Source organism: Triticum aestivum, chromosome 1B (genome assembly GCF_018294505.1).
Source record: "Triticum aestivum cultivar Chinese Spring chromosome 1B, IWGSC CS RefSeq v2.1, whole genome shotgun sequence".
Taxonomy (NCBI): Eukaryota; Viridiplantae; Streptophyta; class Magnoliopsida; order Poales; family Poaceae; genus Triticum; species Triticum aestivum.
Window position 1 is genome coordinate 124,689,955 of NC_057795.1, and position 20,347 is coordinate 124,710,301.

At 44.3% G+C, this 20,347-nt stretch overlaps 1 protein-coding gene across 1 annotated transcript; it reads right to left on the minus strand.

The window, feature by feature from the left end:
• Positions 1-16,357: 16,357 nt before the first annotated feature.
• On the minus strand, positions 16,358-17,230 carry LOC123077678 (zinc-finger homeodomain protein 9-like). Its single transcript, XM_044499975.1, has one exon. It carries the CDS (start codon positions 17,228-17,230, stop codon positions 16,358-16,360), a length of 873 nt encoding a protein of 290 aa, XP_044355910.1.
• Between the last annotated feature and the right edge of the window lie 3,117 nt (positions 17,231-20,347).

The following is a 20,347-nucleotide window of genomic DNA, read 5'->3' on the forward strand; positions in this document are numbered from 1 at the left end:
CTGAAAATTTACTACGACATGACCCTGCCCATAGAACCTCCCTCCACCAAATTTTAGCTCATTTATTCTAGCCAATTTCCCTCGGTATTTTTCCAAATTTTCTGTTCAATGGAGAGCACTGCGAAGGAAGTACCATTTTCATTTATCCAAATGGTCTGAAATTTTTAAAGTGCCTTCATATGCCCAAATTACCATCCTCCTCCAAATTTCAGATCAATCCATTCATTCATTTGAGTCTAGCTTCAACATTCGAATTTTTTGTCCAGTGTGGTACGTTGCAAAGAAAGTGACACCTAGGCTCCTCCATTCGAGCTGCAAATTTTCCAAGACAGTGTCCTTAGTAGATCATCATCCTCGGTCAAAACTCAGCCCCATTGGCCATGTGCATTTTCCCCACAACTAATCAAACACTTGGGTGCTAATTCATGTTTGAGATCAGTTCAGTCTCCTCGTGAGATTCTTCTATTGCCTTCTTCTTCCTGACACCTATCGGGGGAGTGCCCAACCCACTAGACATGCCTAGGCCGCCTAGAACGCGTGACAACGCCACGGTCATGCGGTGACCATGCGGCGGGTATGCGGGTTTACGCGCTCTGGAGTTGGGGCCCTCAGACACCATCCAAACCTCATCGTATTGCCACCAAGCCATGTATTTCTGATTAAGTAGATACTTATGTACCTATAAATGATTTTTGGAAAAAATAAAGAGCAAACTATGATGCACACTACTGGAATCAGGATCTTTGCCGACAGCCAGCTCTTTGTCGTCAACCAACTGACGGCAAAGAAGATCTTTGCCATCTGCTTACAGAAAACTGACGGCAAAGAAAGAGCTGACAACAAAGATCATGTTTGCCGTCTGCTAGCGGACGACATAGAAGCTTTGCCGTCAGCTAGAAGATGGTAAAGAGGGAGGATGGCCCACTAACGAGTACCACCTAACGGCCACTTTCTTTGCTGTCTGCTAGCGGATGGCAAAGATTCTTTGCCGTCCGCTAGCAGACGGCAAAGAGAATGGTAGCTAACGGCTACATATGGCCCACCGCACCTCCCACTCTCCATCTCTCTTTCTCTCTCACTCCAGCGTGCCGACCCCGACCCCAACCATTGCCGCTGCTCTCGACCCTCACCGCCCTTGCCACCACTGACCCCTGTCGCCCTGCCGCGTCGGTCCAGCACCCGCCACCCAGCGGTCTGTTGCGCCCCCACGGCCCCTGCAACCACCGCCCCAATGCCCTCGCTGCCCCAACGCCCTGGCCACCCTCTCCATCCCGCGGTCTCTCACTCCACCGCCCCGATGGCCTCGCGGCCCCGCCGCCCCGACAACAAGGTGCCCCGCCGCCCTCACCGCCTCGCTGCCCCCGCCGGCCCGGTGCCCCACCGCCTCGACAACAAGGCGCCCCGCCGTCCCGATGCCCTAGACGCCCCAACACCCCGCCGCCCCGGTGCCCCGCCAACCCACTCTGGTGAGCTCCCCCACTTTTTTTATTTTTTTCCTACTGCTAGTAATTAGGTTAGTTAGTACTGTTAGTTTCTTTTTTTCTGCTGCTAGTAATTAGGTTAGTTCGTACTGTTAGTTAGGTTAGTTTTATTTTCTAGGTTAGTTAGGTTAGTTCTAGGTTAGTTAGGTTAGTTTCTAGGTTAGTTAGGTTAGTTCTTGAAAAAATTATTAGGAGAAGAAAGGAAGAAGAATAAAAAGAAGAGGAGGGGGAGGAGAAGAAGAAAAAGGGGAGGAGAAGAAGAAGAAGGAGAGGAGGAGGAGGAGGAGGAGGAGAAGAAAAGGGGCAGGAGAAGAAAGGAAGAAGAAGAAGAAGAAGAAGAAGAAGAAGAAGAAGAAGAAGAAGAAGAAGAAGAAGAAGAAGAAGAAGAAGAAGAAGAAGAAGAAGAAGAAGAAGAAGAGGAGGAGGAGGAGGAGAAGAAGATTGCCGGGCCCCTACACCAACGACACCCCGACCCCCGACACGACACCCTGAGACTGCCTCGACACCCCGACACGACACCACCGATCGATACCCCGACCCCCGACACCCCGACACCACCGACACCCCGACCCCCGACACGACACGCCGAGACCGCCTCGACACCCTGACACGACACGCCCGACCCCCAACCCCTGACACGACACCGCGACCCCGCCTCGACACCCCGACACCGCGACCCCGAAAACCCCATCTTTTTATCCTTGATGGCAACAATACAATACATGCCTCGCTACCCCTACTATGTCACTGGGTGAGGACACTTCAAGATTGAACTCAAAACTAAGAACCTCTCCCATTGCAAGAAAAAACAATCTAGTTGGCCAAACCAAACCGATAATTCAAAGAGAAATACAAAGATATTTAATCATGCATAAAAAGTTCAGAAAATACTAAAATAATATTCATAGATAATCTCATCATAAATCCACGATTCATCAGATCTCGACAAACACACCGCAAAAGAATATTACATCAGATAGAACTCCAAGAACATCAAGGAGAACATTGTATTAAAGATCATAGAGAGAAGATGCCATCTAGCTACTAGCTATGGACCCTTAGGTCCGTGGTAAACTACTCACACTCCATCGGAAGGGTAGTACGATTGATGTAGATGCCCTTCATGATCGAATCCCCCCTCTGACACTATGCCGGAAAAGGCCCCAAGATGGAATCTCATGGGAACAGAGGCTTGCGGCGGCGGAAAAGTATTTTGGTGGATGCCTCTGATGGTTTGGGAATATTTGGGAATTTATAGTGCAAAGATTAGGGTTGGGGGACTCCCGAGGTGTCACAAGCCAGGGGGCACACCCTAAGGGCTTGTGGGCCCCTCGGGACTCCCCTGACCACCTCTCCAAGTCCTACGGGTGCCTTCTGGTCCAAGAAAAATCATCGGGAAAGTTTTATTCCGTTTGGACTCCGTTTGATATTCCTTTTCTGTAAAACTCAAAAACAAAAAAAAACAAAAACTAGCACTGGGCTCTAGGTTAATAGGTTAGTCCCAAAAATAATATAAAATAGCATATTAAATCATATAAGACATCCAAAACAGATAATATAATAGCATGGAACAATAAACAATTATAGATACATTGGAGACGTATCAGAGCCTGATGTGCCTCGTGTTTGTCCAGGGTGTTCAGGATTCCCGAGGGCCTTTGACATCTCGTCCTTCTCTCTGTCGGGATGGAACCTCCCTTCCTGCACATCCTGGATTGCTTCCTGAATCTTTTTTACAAGTGTTTCAAGTTGAGATTTCGTGTAAACACACTTCCCTGTTTCTGTGTCCAAAGTTCCCCCATGCCCGAAGAACCAAGTCCTTACCCGTTCGGGCCAGTTCAATGTCACCGGGTGGACCCGTTTATCAAGAAGGACGTTCTCAGCTTTGTCCCATGTAGGTCGGGCAACTGTAGCCACCTGACGTCGTAACATGGTGATACTTCTTATTTGTAGAATTTCCTTATTTATATGTGACCTTTTCTTAGCTTTCTCCGATTTCTTGTACTCCACGAATATGGGTCAGTGATATTTTATCTTCGCATATTGACCGGTGAATTCCAGAGTCTCGTCTTTCTTGACAAACTATTCATTCAATCTTTTCTTCCAGTTCTTGAATAGTTCTTCCATCTTCTTAAGAGCCCAAGACTTGACTTTTCGTTGTATAACTGGGTTATTTGGATCCTCCTCTGGCGGTAGGCTGAAATTTGTCATGAGCGAGTTCCAAAGCTCATCTTTCTGTTTGTCGTCGACATAAGAAACTTCATCGTCCTTCTTCTTATTCCATTATTGGATGCTGATCGGGATGTTGTCCCTAACAACAACTCTGCACTAATGTACAAATTGGTCTTTGGTCCGCTTGGGAGCAATCCGTTGGCCATCTAGAGTGACTTCTTCGATCGTGAACCTTTCATGCTCGCCCAACCTTTTCTTTGGGCCTTGTCCCTTTATAGAAGTTTGGCTCGATCAGGAGGGCTAAAAGAAGAAGGAAGCGTTAATATATGTACATACAAAAAAATTAATGCATCTAGTTAGCAGAGGCTTAATTAATATATATACCTCGCCGGACTTTGCAATAGTTAAGGCTCCAACATTGGCGGAGCCGTCATCTCCTCCCTCCTCCATTCGATCATCGGAGCTGTCATCCTCTCTTCCCTCACCATAGGTGTCGCCGAGAAAGGACAAGGTGATATCATCACCTTCGTCGCGGATTATATCCCCCAACAACTCTTCTTGGTCTAAGTGTCTGTCGTGTTCCATAGTTTCTACAAATATTACAAGATGACAACATACAACCATGAAGAGATGGATTAGTCGCAAACATAGACCTAATCACAACAAGGAATCATATGCATACGAGCAATGGATTAGTGGAAAACATCATGATGTTGACAAGTTTTATAACAGTCAGCTTCAGACGATCGTCGAGGACTCCTCCCCCTCATGTCTGATCAGTCGTCCTATCTTTCGGTAGAGGATACTTTGCGGACCTCCCCTCTCATGCATGTCCAACGTGCAAATCATGTTTTCATATGCCTCAAAATCGAAGTTATCGGGGTTATGCTTTAACGACCCCCCTCATGTCGAAGTTACGACGATATTTGTACAACATGAATAGAAGATTTGTACACAAGATGAATACAAAATGAATACCAGATTAATACACAAGATGAATACACAATTCAACAAATGAACCAACCATCATCCTATGAACAAAACTCAATATACAACAAATGGACACCTTTTGTCGAACATCGGAGGGACGAACAGGGACCAACTCCACGGACATGCAACACCACAACCTGTAATTCCATCGAGTGAAAAAAATTAGGCAAACCCAAGTATGCCACTAGACCTAAAGATCATGGCAAGAGTGTAGCTAGATACCAATTTGAAAGCAAGTTTCAGACTTAGAGGAAAATAGCATGGCATTGTAGCTAGATACCAATTTGAAAAGATTTGAACATGCTACAAAATTTCTACATGGCAACAAATGGCATGACATGAATGTGCATGTAACACATGGAAAAGCATGCTTACTTAACTAATTCAAATGACCCCTAGATCAATGGCAATCATCATGATCAAGTTGACAAGTATTAACAGATTTTCAGACTTAGTGATATTTGCATAGAGTGGCAGAAAATAGATTCATGATGCAACTTTTGAGGCAAGTAAAATATATGCTACAACAGTTTTTCATGAAAACAAATAGCATGTCAAGCATGTAGTAATTACCCTCAACAAAACACCCTTACTGATCGTGATCCAAAGATGTACAGATTTGTTGCATACCTCAAGGCAAAATTCAAAGTATTAATACTACCAGTTTCAGACTTGGAGGAAAATAGCATGGCATGGCAGAAATGAATAGATAGCAAGTTTACAAGCTTGTAGCACTCACTACAGCTCCTAACATGGCATGAACTATAATCTACTAGCAAGATGACATCAAAATGCCCCTACTTCATGTCCAAAGATTGCCCAAAAGATGCTTGCATTAAAACATTCAAAAAGACAAAATGAACTCTAATGCAAAAAATGGTCTTTGATTTGCAAAGGAGCTATATTCTCCCCAATTCTTTTGCATCCACAAAAATTACTCCATCTATTTGACAGTACCCACAACCCATTCCACCAAAAACATTTGGTTCCATAGTTCAATTTTTTTTCAAATTTCATCCAGTTCAAATTAGGACCAGATTCAAACTCCATGGTCAAAGCCCAACTTAAATTGCTCCAAAAATTCTGACACTTTGCGAGACTCTCTTTTGTGCATCAACACCTCACCACAAAAATTCTCAAAAAATCCTAAGATTCCTAGAGCCCTCTGGCATTTCATCATACACTTGATATGCACTGTCAAAAAATTCAAAAGCTTGCCAAAACAGTACTAAAATTCATACGTTGCCACAACTTGACATTACTAAAACTTGCCATATTACTTCTACAGAAACTTGTTCTCCCTAAGCCAAAAATTTGACAGAAACTTGGCAGAAATAGAGGGGGAAAAGAGTGCTCACCGAGGAGCACACGAAGGCTCATTGAGGGACTAGTAGCAGCAGACGACAACGGGATCGTTGAGGAGGGCCGGCGAGGAGGTCCGGCCAGCAACGAGGACGGGCGGCTCTCGGGGGCGCGGCGATGCTTGGGGAGGTCCGGCATGCATGGGACAATGAGCGAGCGGGCTTGGGGACAACGTCGGGGCAGGGATCGGGGATGGCGTCGTGGGCATTAACGAGGAGCGTGCTCGGGAAGGTGACGGCGAGGTTCGGCAGCCTAGTGGCGGCGTTGTGGTCTTTGGCACAGTCAGGGGAACTGCAGATGACTTTTGGAAATTTTCCTAAGTCCTGATTATATACCCCACCCTTTAGTCTCGGTTGGTGGCTCCAACCGGGACTAAAGGCCCCCCTTTAGTCCCGGTTTCTTGTCGTATGCAGGTCGTGCTATGTGAATTCTCCTGCTAGTAGGCGGTTTTTTTTGCATATGTTATGTCAATTTTTTGACCTTCTTCAATTTTTTGGTTTTAATTATAAAGTTTCTTTTAAACAGATGCATACATTCCTAGTTTTCAGTTAATTCTTTTTGCTATTGAAATTTTGAACAAAAAAGACTATGAAAATTTTAGTTGAATAAATTTTATATAATTTTAAGTTAATACTATTTTAATCATAACTAGAGGGCATGTCCTCTTGGATAGACAATATTTAATTTTCCAATAATTTCCATGCTACCTTCTCATTAGATAGTACCTCCTTGGTTGTCCCCCGAACAACCATTTTTATGTATTTTGATACCCTTATTTATTAATGAAAAAATGACTCATAGTAGGGGGTTTACCCTACTGTTCTTTGGTCACAAGAATATTATAAAATAATTTTTGTTAACCTAATAATGTTATATTTTATTTTCTATTAAGTTATTAGTTTAACCTAATCATTTTTGTTAACCTAATTTATTTTGATGCATAGACAATTTTTTGGTTTAATTCTAAAGTTTTCTTTTAAACAGATGCATACATGCGTAGTTTTCATTGAATTCTTTTTGCTATTAAAGTTTTAACCAAAAATACTTTATGAAAATTTTAGTTGGATAAAATTTATATATTATTTTGATCATAACTAGAGTTTTATAAAATCTTTTTAGTTGATTCTTTTTGGTATTAGAGTTTTATAAAAGCCGGCACAAATGTTCTATATTAAGGAGATAGACCCGTACTATGAATCTTCTAGAAGATTCGTAGTAAGAGTCCATGTCCTTTACAAAGGATGCATTGATGTCAGAAGCTTATCCCTTATGGACGACCTAGATATTTAAGGTGGTTGACTATCTTGTCACCTGGCGAGGTGGGACTAAATACGGGTGTGAAAATGTGCCATAGGCCTTTAGTCCCGGTTGGTGCCGCCAAAGGGACTAAAGCTAGGTTTTAGTTTAGTATTTTCTGTTAACCTAATAATGTTATATTTTTCTTTTCTGTTAAGTTATTAGTTTAATATTTTTCTTTTCTGTTAAGTTATTAATTTAGTATTTTTCTTTTTTGTTAAACTAATATGCACCATTCAAAGCCACATCATCAATTTTCAACCATTTTCTGACTTCATTTGCTATTTTCATGGATTTGATGATTTATTTTGAGCTAAATGACCCTGAAATTGAAAAGCACTACAAATGAACTCTGAAAAGGTTGACACTTGGCATGGTATCATAATTTCACCCACATAGCATGTGCTAAAAAGTTTAGATAGTTACGACAAAACCGGATGCACTTCGTGTACAAACTGGACAATCTCTTCCGAAGTATCAAGGTTTCAGACGAAAACTCATCTATTAAAAAGGGATTTCATTTTTTGACATGTAACTACAGTGATATTCTAGATCAAATCCATCATCAGAATAGTTGTGGAGCATAACTATGGCTTTCAACCCAGAATCAAAGGTGCAAAATATTCGGTTATGTTGTAGATGTCGAACAGTTATTTGAACTATCATACAATCTGATATGTTGTCTTCACTAGAGAGAAAGTCTTCACTTTTTCTTCGCATGTGTACCTTGCTTATTGCGCCGTAACAATGGATAATCTTCATCATTTAACATGATGCTTGGGTCAGTCTTCACTTTGAAGGGAGGAATTTCATGAAACTTTTCACAATCTTCAGACATGTCTGTCTTGTCCACCACTCCCATGATGTTTCTTTTCCCTGAAAGAACTATGTGGTGAATTGGCTCATTGTATGATGTATTCGCTTCCTTATCTTTTCTTTTCCTTGGTTTGGTAGACATGTCCTTCACATAGAAAACCCGCGCCACATCATTGGCTAGGACGAATGGTTCATGTGTGTACCCAAGATTGTTGAGATCCACTGTTGTCATTTCGTAATGCGGGTCTACCTGTACCCCATCTCCTGTTAGATTGACCCATTTGCACTGAAACAAAGGGACCTTAAATTCACGTCCATAGTCAAGTTCCCATATCTCCTCTATATAACCATAATATGTGTCATTTGCCCTATTGGTGTTTGTTGCATCAAAGCAGACACCATTGTTTTGGTTGGTGGTCTTTTTATCTTGGGCAATCATGTAAAATGTATTCCTATTTATCCCGTACCCTTGGTAATTCAATACAGTCGAAGATGGTGTCCTGGCCAACAAGTACAACTCATCTCCAACAATGTTGTTACCCAAGAGATGTGTTTGCAACCAACCGCCGAAAGTCCCGATGTGTTCACGTGTAATCCAGGCGTCAGACTGTTCCAGGTGTTTGGAGCGTAGAATATTCTTGTGTTCATTGATATATGGGGCCACCAAGGTAGAATTCTATAGAACTGTGTAGTGTGCTTGCGCCCAAGAATGCCCGTCCCTACATATTATTGAATCTGCTCCTAGCGTGCCTTTTCCACTCAGTCTCCCTCATGCCACGATTGGGGAACACCAATCGGCTTAAGGTAAAGAACAAAGTCAACAAAAACGCAATGACCTCCTTTGTTTCATGGCCTTTGGAGATGCTTCCTTCTGGCCTAGCACGGTTACGAACATATTTCTTTAAGACTCCCATGAACCTCTCAAAGGGAAACATATTGTGTAGAAATACACCGAGAATGAAAATCTCGTCGACTAGGTGAACTAGGACATGCTTTATAATATTAAAGAAGGATGGTGGGAACACCAACTCGAAACTGAGATGACATTGGACCAAATCATTATGTAACTTTGGTAGGATTTCTGAATCGATTACCTTCTGAGAAATTTCATTGAGGAATGCACATAGCTTCACAATGGCTAATCGAACATTTTATAGTATAAGCCCCCTCAATGCAACTGAAAGCAGTTGCGTCATAATCATGTGGTAGTCATGAGACTTTAGGTTCTAGAATTTTTTTTCTCTGGGATATTTATTATTCCCTTTATATTTGACGAGAAGCCAGACAAGACCTTGATACTGAGCATGCATTCAAAAAATATTTCCTTCTCTGCTTTGGTAAGAGCGTAGCTGGCAGGACCTTGATACTGCTTTGGATGCATGCCGTCTTTTTTGTTCATACGTTGCTGGTCCTCCCGTGCCTCTGGTGTATCTTTTGTCTTCCCATACATGCCCAAGAAGCCTAGTAGGTTTACGCAAAGATTCTTCATCATGTGCATCACATCGATTGCAGAGTGGACCTCTAAGTCTTTCCAATAGGGTAGGTCCCAAAATATAGATTTCTTCTTCCACATGGGTGATTGTCCCTCAGCGTCATTCAGAACAGATTGTCCGTCGGGACCCTTTCCATAGATTACTTGTAAATCCTTGACCATATCAAGTATATCATCACCAGTACGGAGGACGGGCTTCTTCCGGTGATATGCCTCACCTTTGAGATGCTTGCCTTTCTTTCTTAAGGCATGCTTGGTCGGAAGAAATCGACGATGTCCCAAGTACACATTTTCTTGCATTTGCGCAAATATATACTTTCAGTCTCATCTAAACAGTGTGTGCATGCGTGGTACCCCTTTTTTGTCTGTCCTGAAAGGTTACTAAGAGCAGGACAATCATTGATGGTTACAAATAGCAATGCCCATAGGTCAAATCGTGCTGCTTGTGCTCATCCCACACACGTACACCTTTTTAGCCCATAACTGTAAAAGTTCTTCAAATAATGCTCTTAGGTAAACATCACTGATGTTGCTAGGTTTCTTAGCGCCTTGGAGAGCACTGACATCATAATGAACTTTTGCTTCATGCACAACCAATGAGGAAGGTTATAGATACATACAGTCACAGGCCAGGTGTTATGATTGCTGCTCTACTCCCCAAAAGGATTAATGACATATGCACTTAAACCAGACCATACGTTCCTTGTGTCACCTGCAAAGTCCGACCACTTTCTCTTGATTTTTCTCCACTGCGACCCATCAACGGGTGCTCTCAACTTTCCGTCTTTCTTACGATCTTTTTTGTGCCATCGCAACAACTTGGCATGCACTTTGTTTCTGAACATACATTTCAACCGTGGTATTATAGGAGCATACCATATCACCTTGGCAGGAACCCTCTTCTTCGGACGATCACCCTCAACATCACCAGGGTCATCTTGTCTGATCTTATACCGAATGCACCTCATACCGGGCATGCATTCAAATTCTCATACTCCTCACCGCGGTAGAGGATGCAGTCATTAGGGCATGCATGTATCTTCTGCACCTCTAATCCTAGAGGGCAGAGAACCTTCTTTGCTTTATATGTACTGTCAGGAAATTTGTTATCCTTTGGAAGCTTCTTATTCATTATTTTCAGCAGCGAACCAAATTCCTTGACAAATACACCATTCTCTGTCTTCCATTGCAGCAATTCCAGTGTGGTACTGAGCTTTGTGTTGCCATCTTCGCAATTTGGGTACAACCCTTTTTTGTGATCCTCTAACATGCGCTCGAACTTCAACTTCTCCCTTTCAGTTTCGCATCCTCTCTATGCATCAACAATGATCCGACGAAGATCATCATCGGGCACATCTGGTGTCTCTTGATCTTCAGCTTCCCCCTCTTCTTCAGTAGTATCACCGTATTCAGGGAACATAGGATAGATTTCATCATCCTCTTCTTCTTCGTTGTCTTCCATCATAACGCCTCTTTCTCTGTGCTTGGTCCAAACATTATAGTGTGGCATGAAATCCTTCTCAAGCAGGTGGAAGTAAAGGGTTTTCGACGAAGAGTGATCCTTCATATTCCCACAGACAGTACATTCACAATACATAAAACCATTCTACTTGTTTGCCTCAGCAACCTCGAGAAAATGATGCAGGCCGATAATGTACTCGGAGGTGCGTCGGTCACCGTACATCCATTGTCGGTTCATCTGTGTGCATTATATAATTAAGTGTATTGAAAACCATTACAGAACATCATGAATAGAGAAATGACCAAATTAATACAAGTTCATCATCACATTAAAACCAAACTACAGTAGTGATCAAATATTATTACTGAAAAAATAAATACATAAAGTTCATACATAGTTCTCATAGAACAACATAAAACTCTCTAGAGCATCTAATTAAAACATACATTGAAACTAACATACAACTATGTAAGACATTTAAATGCAAAAACAAATGCGCGCGATCAAAATCGCAACTAAGGTAACAATTGATCCAACAGCCTAATTATACCTAGCCTCACTATCAGTGGCAGATTTTTTAATCTTTCTAATCTTCAAGCGCATTGCATCCATCTGGATCTTGTGATCATCGACGACAACGACAACATGCAACTCCAATTTCATCTTCTCCTCTTCAATTATTTTCAATTTTTCTTTCAAATAATTGTTTTCTTTTCCAACTAAATTTAACCTCTCGACAAGAGGGTCGGTTGGAATTTTTGGTTCACATACCTCATAGATAAAAACATCTATATCACGTTGGTCGGCATAATTGTCATAAATACTAAATGAAACAAATAGTTATAAAAGATACTATACCACATCCGAATCATAGGCCGAACGAGAGCCGACGGGGGCGGATACCAAAACCATGGTACTATATAATAACAAACAGTAATAGAAGCAAGAAAATTATACAAGTAGCTATCTAAATCATACAAGTAAGAATTTTTTTTCCTTTTAAAAAGAAGATAAGAACAAGAGGCTTACCATGGTGGTGCCGGCGACGAGATCGCCGTGGGCGATCGACGGTAGTGAGGACTGCGATAGGGACGGGACGACACCCTACACATGTGCAAACTGTAAAAAGTTAATTTGAGCTCAAATTATGCATCTAAATTAAAACAACTCCCACATAGACACCTCCACTAAAATCCCCAAACCACTCTACTTCTAGAGCATTTGAAATGAGCTAAACTAGAACTGAGAGATGAATGGATGAAGTTGCTAACCTCTTAGAACATTTGGATAGTTGGTGCACCGCCAAACCTAAACAAATCTTGGGGAAAATGTAGCTTGGAGGTCGAGCTTGGAGAGGAATAAACTTAAGTGTGGCTCGGGCATTTTATCAAACACCTCATGTGCATAGGAGGTGAGAACAGAGTAGCACAGATCTCCTACACGCCGGTCGGCCAAAAACAGAGGAGTGAGCGTGCAAGGGTGAGCATATATATATATATAGGAATCTTTTTAGTCCCGGTTCATGTCTAGAACGGGGACTGAAGACTGACCTTTAGTCCCGGTTCCAGACACCAACTGGGAATAAAGGGATTGTGTCAGGAGCGAGGCCCGTTAGTCCCGGTTGATGGCTGCCCCTTTAGTCCCGGTTGGTGGCTAGAACCAGGACTAAATGTCCCAGCCGAATCGGGACTGGTGCCTGCCGAGGCCCGACCGGCGTCCTAACCGCTGGGACCGGGGCTGATGCTCCCATTAGTCCCGGTTCGTAACACGACAGGGACTGTTGCTCTGATCGGGCAAAAATCAATGTCCAGTTTTCTACTAGTGTACAGTACTGGACACAGTGCAATTTGGGAGGAATTGGGATATCATTTGGCGGTGACGGACCTGGGGGATTAAGGTAATGGATGTGTCACTGAGACCCAAAGGAAGATCACCACCATTCAAACAACCAAGTACTGCCGATGTGACATCTTCCTTCAACAAATTCTAGTGCTTCTGGAAGAAGCCTGCCGTGAACCCATCAACCCCCTGGAGCCTTGGATGGTGACATTTGGAATAGAGCACCATGGATCTCCTATGCTTCGAATGGCTTGTCTAAAAAAAATATTCACCTCCGGTGAAAACTTCACTGGAACCTAATTCAACAGCTCGCTCATATCATGGCCATCTTGGGAGGTGTATAAATTTTGATAGAACGACTGTATTTCAGCTTTGTCCTCCTCGTTGTTTGCACAAACTGAACCACCAGCCCTTTTGAGGCCACTTATTTTATTCATACGTTGTCGCTGCTTAGCTTATGCCTAGAAATACCTGGTATTGCGTTCACCCTCACGAAGCAAGCTAACTCTGGAATGCTGACGCGCTCGCGCTGCCTCCAGGGGGCGGCTCAGGCGAACCCTAGCCATCGCCGCCCCCGACCCGTCCTTCCCAGCCGCCGCCGGAGGAAGCCGGCGAGCAAAGCTCGTCCGGCGGATGGCGGTGGCAGGCTCGCCCTTCATCCTGGGGGCGAACTCAGTCTGCGCGCGACGGCGATCCTGGGTGCCAGGCGTGCCGGCGAAGATAGGAAGCTGGAGCGGCGGCTCCAGGGCTTCTCGGCGGGGCTGCGCCTCCATGGCTGCCGGGGCAGCGTGGTGGACAGCCATGGCGCGCGATGGCGGCGGATCTGGGCGACCCCTGCCTAAATTTGTCCTGCTGTGGGTGGCGGCCCGTGGTGTCGCTGACGCATGGCTACGCGTCCGGGGCGGTTCTCCACTCCGGCGAGTGGAGTGGTCATCGGCGCGGCAGGCGTGTCGGGTCTGGGTGCGGCCAGATCTATGGCCGGCGTTGTCGGGATCGGCTTGTTAGGCTGTTGATGCGCGCAGACGGTGGGAGCTGGGTGGGTTCTAGTGCCAAATCTAGCCGCAGTCATCCGACCCTGGTCGGTGGGCTTCTCTCCTGTGGGTTCCTGACGGTGTCGGCCTGGTTGCCGGGACCCTGTCCGCGGGTGAAGCTGGTGGAGGAGATCCAGATTCCGGGAAACGCCTTGGTCGGCCCTGGCCGGCCTCGTCGACGACGTCGCTCAAGGGCGCCGCTTTTCTTCTTGGAGACGTCGGTCTATGTCTGCTCCTTCATTTCCCCGCTCTCTGCCTCTCGGGTGAATACCCTAACTCTATTGGGCGGCGGCGGCGTCCTTGACGCCGTGACCTTCCTGAAGGCGTCACCTTGAGGGCTAAGTGGCGGTGGGCACTGTGTGGGTCCTTGACGGTTGCTGGTGATGGGCACTGCTTCAGGGGAAACCTTAGGATATAATTTTTCAGATCAGACGATGGCGGTATTATGGTGCCATTTCTCTCCTGGGAGCATCGTTTGTGGAGCAGCGCTGGAAGATACAGGCAGAAGGTGAAGCTGGTCCGTCTTGCACGGAGCTTCGGTGGAGCTGTCAAGTCATGCCTGGCCGACAGGTGCTACTCTGAGTCATGCCTGGTTGGTAGGTGCTACGCACGATAGATCTTCCATAGTCTTTGCATCTGGATGGACGAGTGCAGGGCGATGGCACCGTTAGGCGCCGTGGTGGCGTAGACAGATGTCCGGACTGGCAAGGATGATGTGGATCTCTCTCCTGAAGATGGGCCAGTGGTCCGACGAAGATGTCGGCTTCTAAAACGTGTGCATGTGGTGTGCGCTTTAGGTCTGCTGCACCGACTGTTAGTCCCGATACGTTATGTGGATGGGTCGGTGATGACACTGGTTTTAGATATGGGAAGTGAGAGCACTCCTCATTATCGAATTTGTAGGTGTGAGTGATGGCTTCGGGTGATTTGATGTATGTTTTTGTCAGACCTTTACGGAATAATTAATAAAGATGGCTGCATGCATCGACTGGTGCAGAGGCCGAGGGTTTAACCTCCTTTTCAAAAAAAAAGATATCCTCCTGCTTAAGAGCCACATGGTTTAGCTGTTGTTATATTTTCTTCCTCTGAAGGACCACGCCCTATGGAAGCACTCCGAAGCTTGTGTAACTTCTGCTGTAACAGACGTACTATATGTATACCGTATCATGGATTCTCTTGGGACTCTTCAACGCACTGTTGTTACTGCTAGCTAGAACTCATTAGCTTCTAAAGATATACTATATGTATACCGTATTAGTTTTTATACATACGCTATTAATTTCTCAATATATACACGATTAATTTCTCAAGATTTCATATATATATGGAGATTTCTTATTATTACATGCATTTATCTCAGGATACAAATTGTGTGTGTGTATATAAACTAAAGAATACGGTTGTCTTCGATATTACAACATGTATTAACTTGTCAAGATTATCTATACAAAATTCGCATCTATAAGATACAAATCTATCGCTAGTTGGCATTAGTTAGTGATTAGTTTCTAAAGATACAAATCTATATTTGACGAAAGAGCAGTAATATTAGAATGCATTAGTTAGTTTCCAAAGATACAAAATAGCATGTGGAGAGATATACACTAGCTAGTACGCATTAGTTTCTTAAGATGGGTATGCATTAGTTTCTTATAAGCTGGGTACTAATCAGCAGTAATGCATGCAACCAAGCCTGTAGCAAAGGCCACGTTTTTGGATGGTGGCGTAGGACTGGAACGTTAATCTGGAGCCAAGCCTAGCCTCCAGTGACTAAGATCAAAAAAGTGATGAACATGAAACGGGCTAATGGAGGTTGGAGTGTGATAAATAATGAGCTTCTCTTGACCCGATGCCTCAATATGAACTGTCCGATCCAGGTTCCTGTGCATGGATGCGTGCTTTTCGCACCGCGTGCAATTGGGATTTTTCTCATTTCTTTCACCTTCATTTATTCTGGTATAAGGGAAACGTGCAATGCCCACGACCTTGACAGGTTTGTGACATCCCACGGACGGATTGATCGCGCCACGAAAATCGAGGTTGGAGTGATAAATAATGAGCTCCTCTTGACCCGATGCCTCGATATGAACCGTCCGTTCCACGTTCCTGTGCATGGATGCGTGCTTTTCGCGCCGCGTGCAATTGCGATTTTTTTCATTTCTTTCACCTCATTTTATTCTGGTACAAGGGAAACGTGCAATGCCCATGACCCCGGCAGATTTGTGACATCTCACGGATGGATCGGCCGCGCCACGAAAATCGCTCAAAGTAGTTGAGCCTACCAGCAAAAAACGCTAACATAAAAAGGCTTTTCATGGCAGCCGAAAAACATCCCACGGTAGCATAACAGATAAATGCTTCCATGGCAGCCGAATGTTGCCATGGTAGAGAAAACTAGACACATACAAGATTTATTCTAACACTGGTGGTGTGATGGTGGTGGGGGAAGACGGAGACGGGACGGTCCAACAGTAGATGAGGTTGCGGCGGAGGCATTGTGGCCGCTGGGGGGCTTGCGCTTCTTGTTGTTCATCCAGTTCCTGAAGACTTTCTTGCTGACGCCGATGTCGTGGCATCTTGCTTCGATGAAGTCCTTGTCGCGCTTCTGCAGGCGCCACCCCAGGTGCTCCGACAGCTCCTCCATCTGTAGCTTCTGGTCGGTGGTGAACGTGGTGCGGGACCGCTTCCTCTCCGACGTAACCCCATGGGGCGGTGGCGCCGTCGCCGGTGAGAGCTGGGCGGGGAGCCTCTGGATCTGCAGTGCCCTCGGTAGGAAGTTATGTTGCCCAGAAGAGATGCACGCGGGAGGCTGCTGCGTCACCTGCACTGGATGGTACACGGGTGGAGGTTGCAGTGGTTGGGGCATAGAGCGCTCGTCGTCGTACTCTGTGGCTTCCGAATCATACTCCGTGGCATCCGAGTCGTACTCTGTGCCATCTGAGTTGGTATCAGAGTCGACACCCGGGAGCCGGTCCTCCGGCGTCTCCTCCTTCCTGCGCTGCGGCAGGCCATGGAGCACGGTCTCCACCATGGGCGCCAACGGCGGTGACCTCTCCGTCATCACCTTGCGGTGGAAGCTGCGGTGGCAGCCGCAGGCTGCACACTTGTACGACGACGCGTCGGCGGGGTTGAGGTCCCCCAGCGGCATCCACTCCCCGCAGCCATCCACGACATGCCCACCGCTAGCCAGAGCGTGGTTCCTGCCGCACTCGTTGTACTTCACCTCTTGCACCGTGGGCGCCACGGCCGCCTGCCTCTTGACAGAGCCGCTGGGGTACTTGACGTCCATGGCCTCCGCGGTGTCACTTGCTTGACAAAGATTACATAGTAGGGAGAAAAAACAAAATTAGTACTCTGAGAATGCTATTTTTGAAGCATTTTTGGAGTGCCTATATTTTTTTACCCAAAGAATTGTGAATGTCATCTCTTCGCAAAAACTTATGTGTAAGGAGAAGTGGAGAACACTTAAGAATGTTTCTCTCCAAAAAACTTCAACTTTTTTTTGCTATTGTTCAGAATTTACTACGCGTGTCCATCTACGAGCAGAATGACACTTTCACATCTCCTCTTGCATCACTATGGGCTAATGTTAACTACGCGTTAACTTGCAAGTAAAATATCCTTGCCAAAAAAATGCAAGTAAAATACATAGGTGGACTGTCAAAGAGAGCAAGAATATTTTTTAGAGATAGACTAACAACGCCAGATGACTTTGAAACTCTTATGGCTGTAATCATTACCCGTGTAGTTGGTGAGTGGAGGGAATTATTTTTCAAAGAATTCTTAGAGATAGATCACTAGAACTCACACCCTACCTGAACTCACACCCACCCTTTCGTAGATGGACACACAGCCTCGAACCCGCCGTTGGTTGTGTCACGTCCAGTGGTCCAGATGTATGGCTCAAGCTAGAACTCTTTTTTTTTCGGGGAATGCTAGCTAGAACTCGTTGGTCTAAAGATATACAATATGTGTATATATATACACCATATTAATTTATATATGTATACTATTAATTTCTCAATATATACATGATTAATTTCTCAAGATTTACCAGAAATATATACGTGTTTATTTGGAGATTTCTCATTATGACATGCATTTATCTTAAGATAGAAACCGTATATACATAGATATATATCCAATATAAATTAATATGGTTGCATTTATCTCTAATTTATCTATATACAATTGTCATCTATATTATGGCATGCATTAATTTCTCTAGATTATATATACAAAAATCGCATATGTAAGCAGTGATGGGAGATGAGACAAAAGAGATATGCACTATCGCTAGGACGCATTAGTTCGTTATTAGTTTCTAAAGATACAAATCTATATTTGATGAAAGCGGAGTAATATTAGGATGCATTACTTAGTTTCTAAAGATACAAAATAGCGTGTGGGGAGATAAACACTAGCTAGTACGTACGCATTAGTTTCTTAAGATGGGTACACATTATAGTAGTTTCTTACAAGATGGGTGCTAATCAGCAGTACTGTATTTCGCAAAAAAAAAAATCAGCAGTAATACATGCAGCCAAGCCTATAGAAAAGGGCACATTTTTGGATGGTGGTGAAGGGCTGGACGTTAATCTGGAGCCAAGCCCTAGCCTCTAGTTACCAAGATCAGAAAGGTGATGACATGAAACAGGCTAATGGAGGATGCGGTGTGATAAATAATGAGCTCCTCTTGCGTGGATGCACGTTTTACACAATAAAAAGTGATCGGTGTAAATGTACTCCAATGTTAAACACGTATTGAGGTACTGGACTATGATTGATCATCTATGTATGGATTGGACTTGCACCTGATGGCTGGTACGAGTGAAGAATACTTGCAGTGCAAAGATGTGTTGAGGTCCAATATGAACAGTACTTGTATTATCCAAACAGGCACCATATGAAAGGTCAGCTGTAAGAAGAGGCATTCTGTGAATGGACTTAAAAAATGGAAGGAAAACTCTTAGTCCCTCTGTTCTATAAACGAATCTTTTTGTCTTTTAACATGAAAGCCAGCATTAAGCATGTTGTTTAAAATCACATTAGTTCCATGGATTTGTTAAAAACATGTGAACACCAATTTATTTCAGAAGAAACGCGCGAACACCAAAAAGAGATGATAGACATAAGACGAGTTAACTAACCACTAGATTGGGTGAAGCGGGAAATTTTCTAGTTGATGGTGCTCTCCATTCCCTCCCCTTACACGTGGTGCTTTCCATGTATAATTTGTATTTTTCGAAAGCCAAATCCGAAGATCTTCCCCTCTAGGGCATCTGGAGTTCAAAAGGGTGCATAGTTATGTATTAGATCGGTTGTCTTACAAAAAAACTTTAGAGTAATTGATGATAGATTGTACATAATTTAACTAACCAATAGAAGGGCGAAGGGTGAGCTTTCCAAACCGATGGTGATCTCCGTCCCCTCCCCTTACTCGTCGCGCCCTTCCATATATAGTTTTATGTTTGTCGAATTCCAGATCTGAAGATCTACCACTCCAAGGCATCCAGAGTTTAGTGGGGGCGCGGTTATGTATTAGATCAGTGTCTTACCAAAAGAATAAGAGTAATTGATGATAGACATGAGATGAGTGAACTAACCTCTGGATCGGGGTGCAGGGAGAACCTTTTGAATCGATGATGATGTCCATCCCCTCCCCTTACTCTTCACGCCATTCTTGTTTTCTCTTTGTCGAAAATCAGTTGGAGATCTTTCCTCCAAGGCATCCAGAATTTAGTGGGGGCATACTTATGTGTTATATTAGTTATTGAAGGAATATACATAGCGGCGATGGTAGCGATAGTGAGCATGGTCGATGGGCTATAGTATTGGAGACGCTACGAAGGAGAATATCTAGTGTTGGTACCGACGATGCAAGATTATCCCCGTACTAGGTGGTGAGTTTAGTTGTGTTGCCTTTTATGCTAAGACGGCGTGAGGGGAGGGGGAAATGTAGTGGCTATAAATCGGAAGGTAGCATTGAGATTGGTAGTAACGGTAGGACGCGGTTGACTCGGGAGTATGCCAAGCGGGACTTTCTCCATGCCTCTATCTGATTTGTCACCATCACCACAGGCACATCCCTACAACGCGGGTACATGGGATGTGTTAGGGCACATGGTACACTTTGCTAGCACAAACACATTCTACCGCACAACCAAGAACGTACTGCAGGGGATACATCACGAGATCAAGTTTTACCATAGACGTTCAGTCACGGCAGTGGAAGGAGAGATAGCGATGTGTGTCCCTGCCTCCTCCTCGCGGATCCCTCGTGTAGTTACTCGAGGTTCCCTCAAACTGTTTGTGAGAGCATCGCATTTGCAATGCCTCCAAGGTATCTGCACGTGCAGGGAGGAACATCCATCGATGGAACTACTAGCACTACAAAAAAGCACTT

Bases quoted from the DNA above. Each gene is read 5' to 3' on its own strand.
- LOC123077678 (XM_044499975.1), bottom strand. From the start codon at position 17,230: ATGGACGTCAAGTACCCCAGCGGCTCTGTCAAGAGGCAGGCGGCCGTG.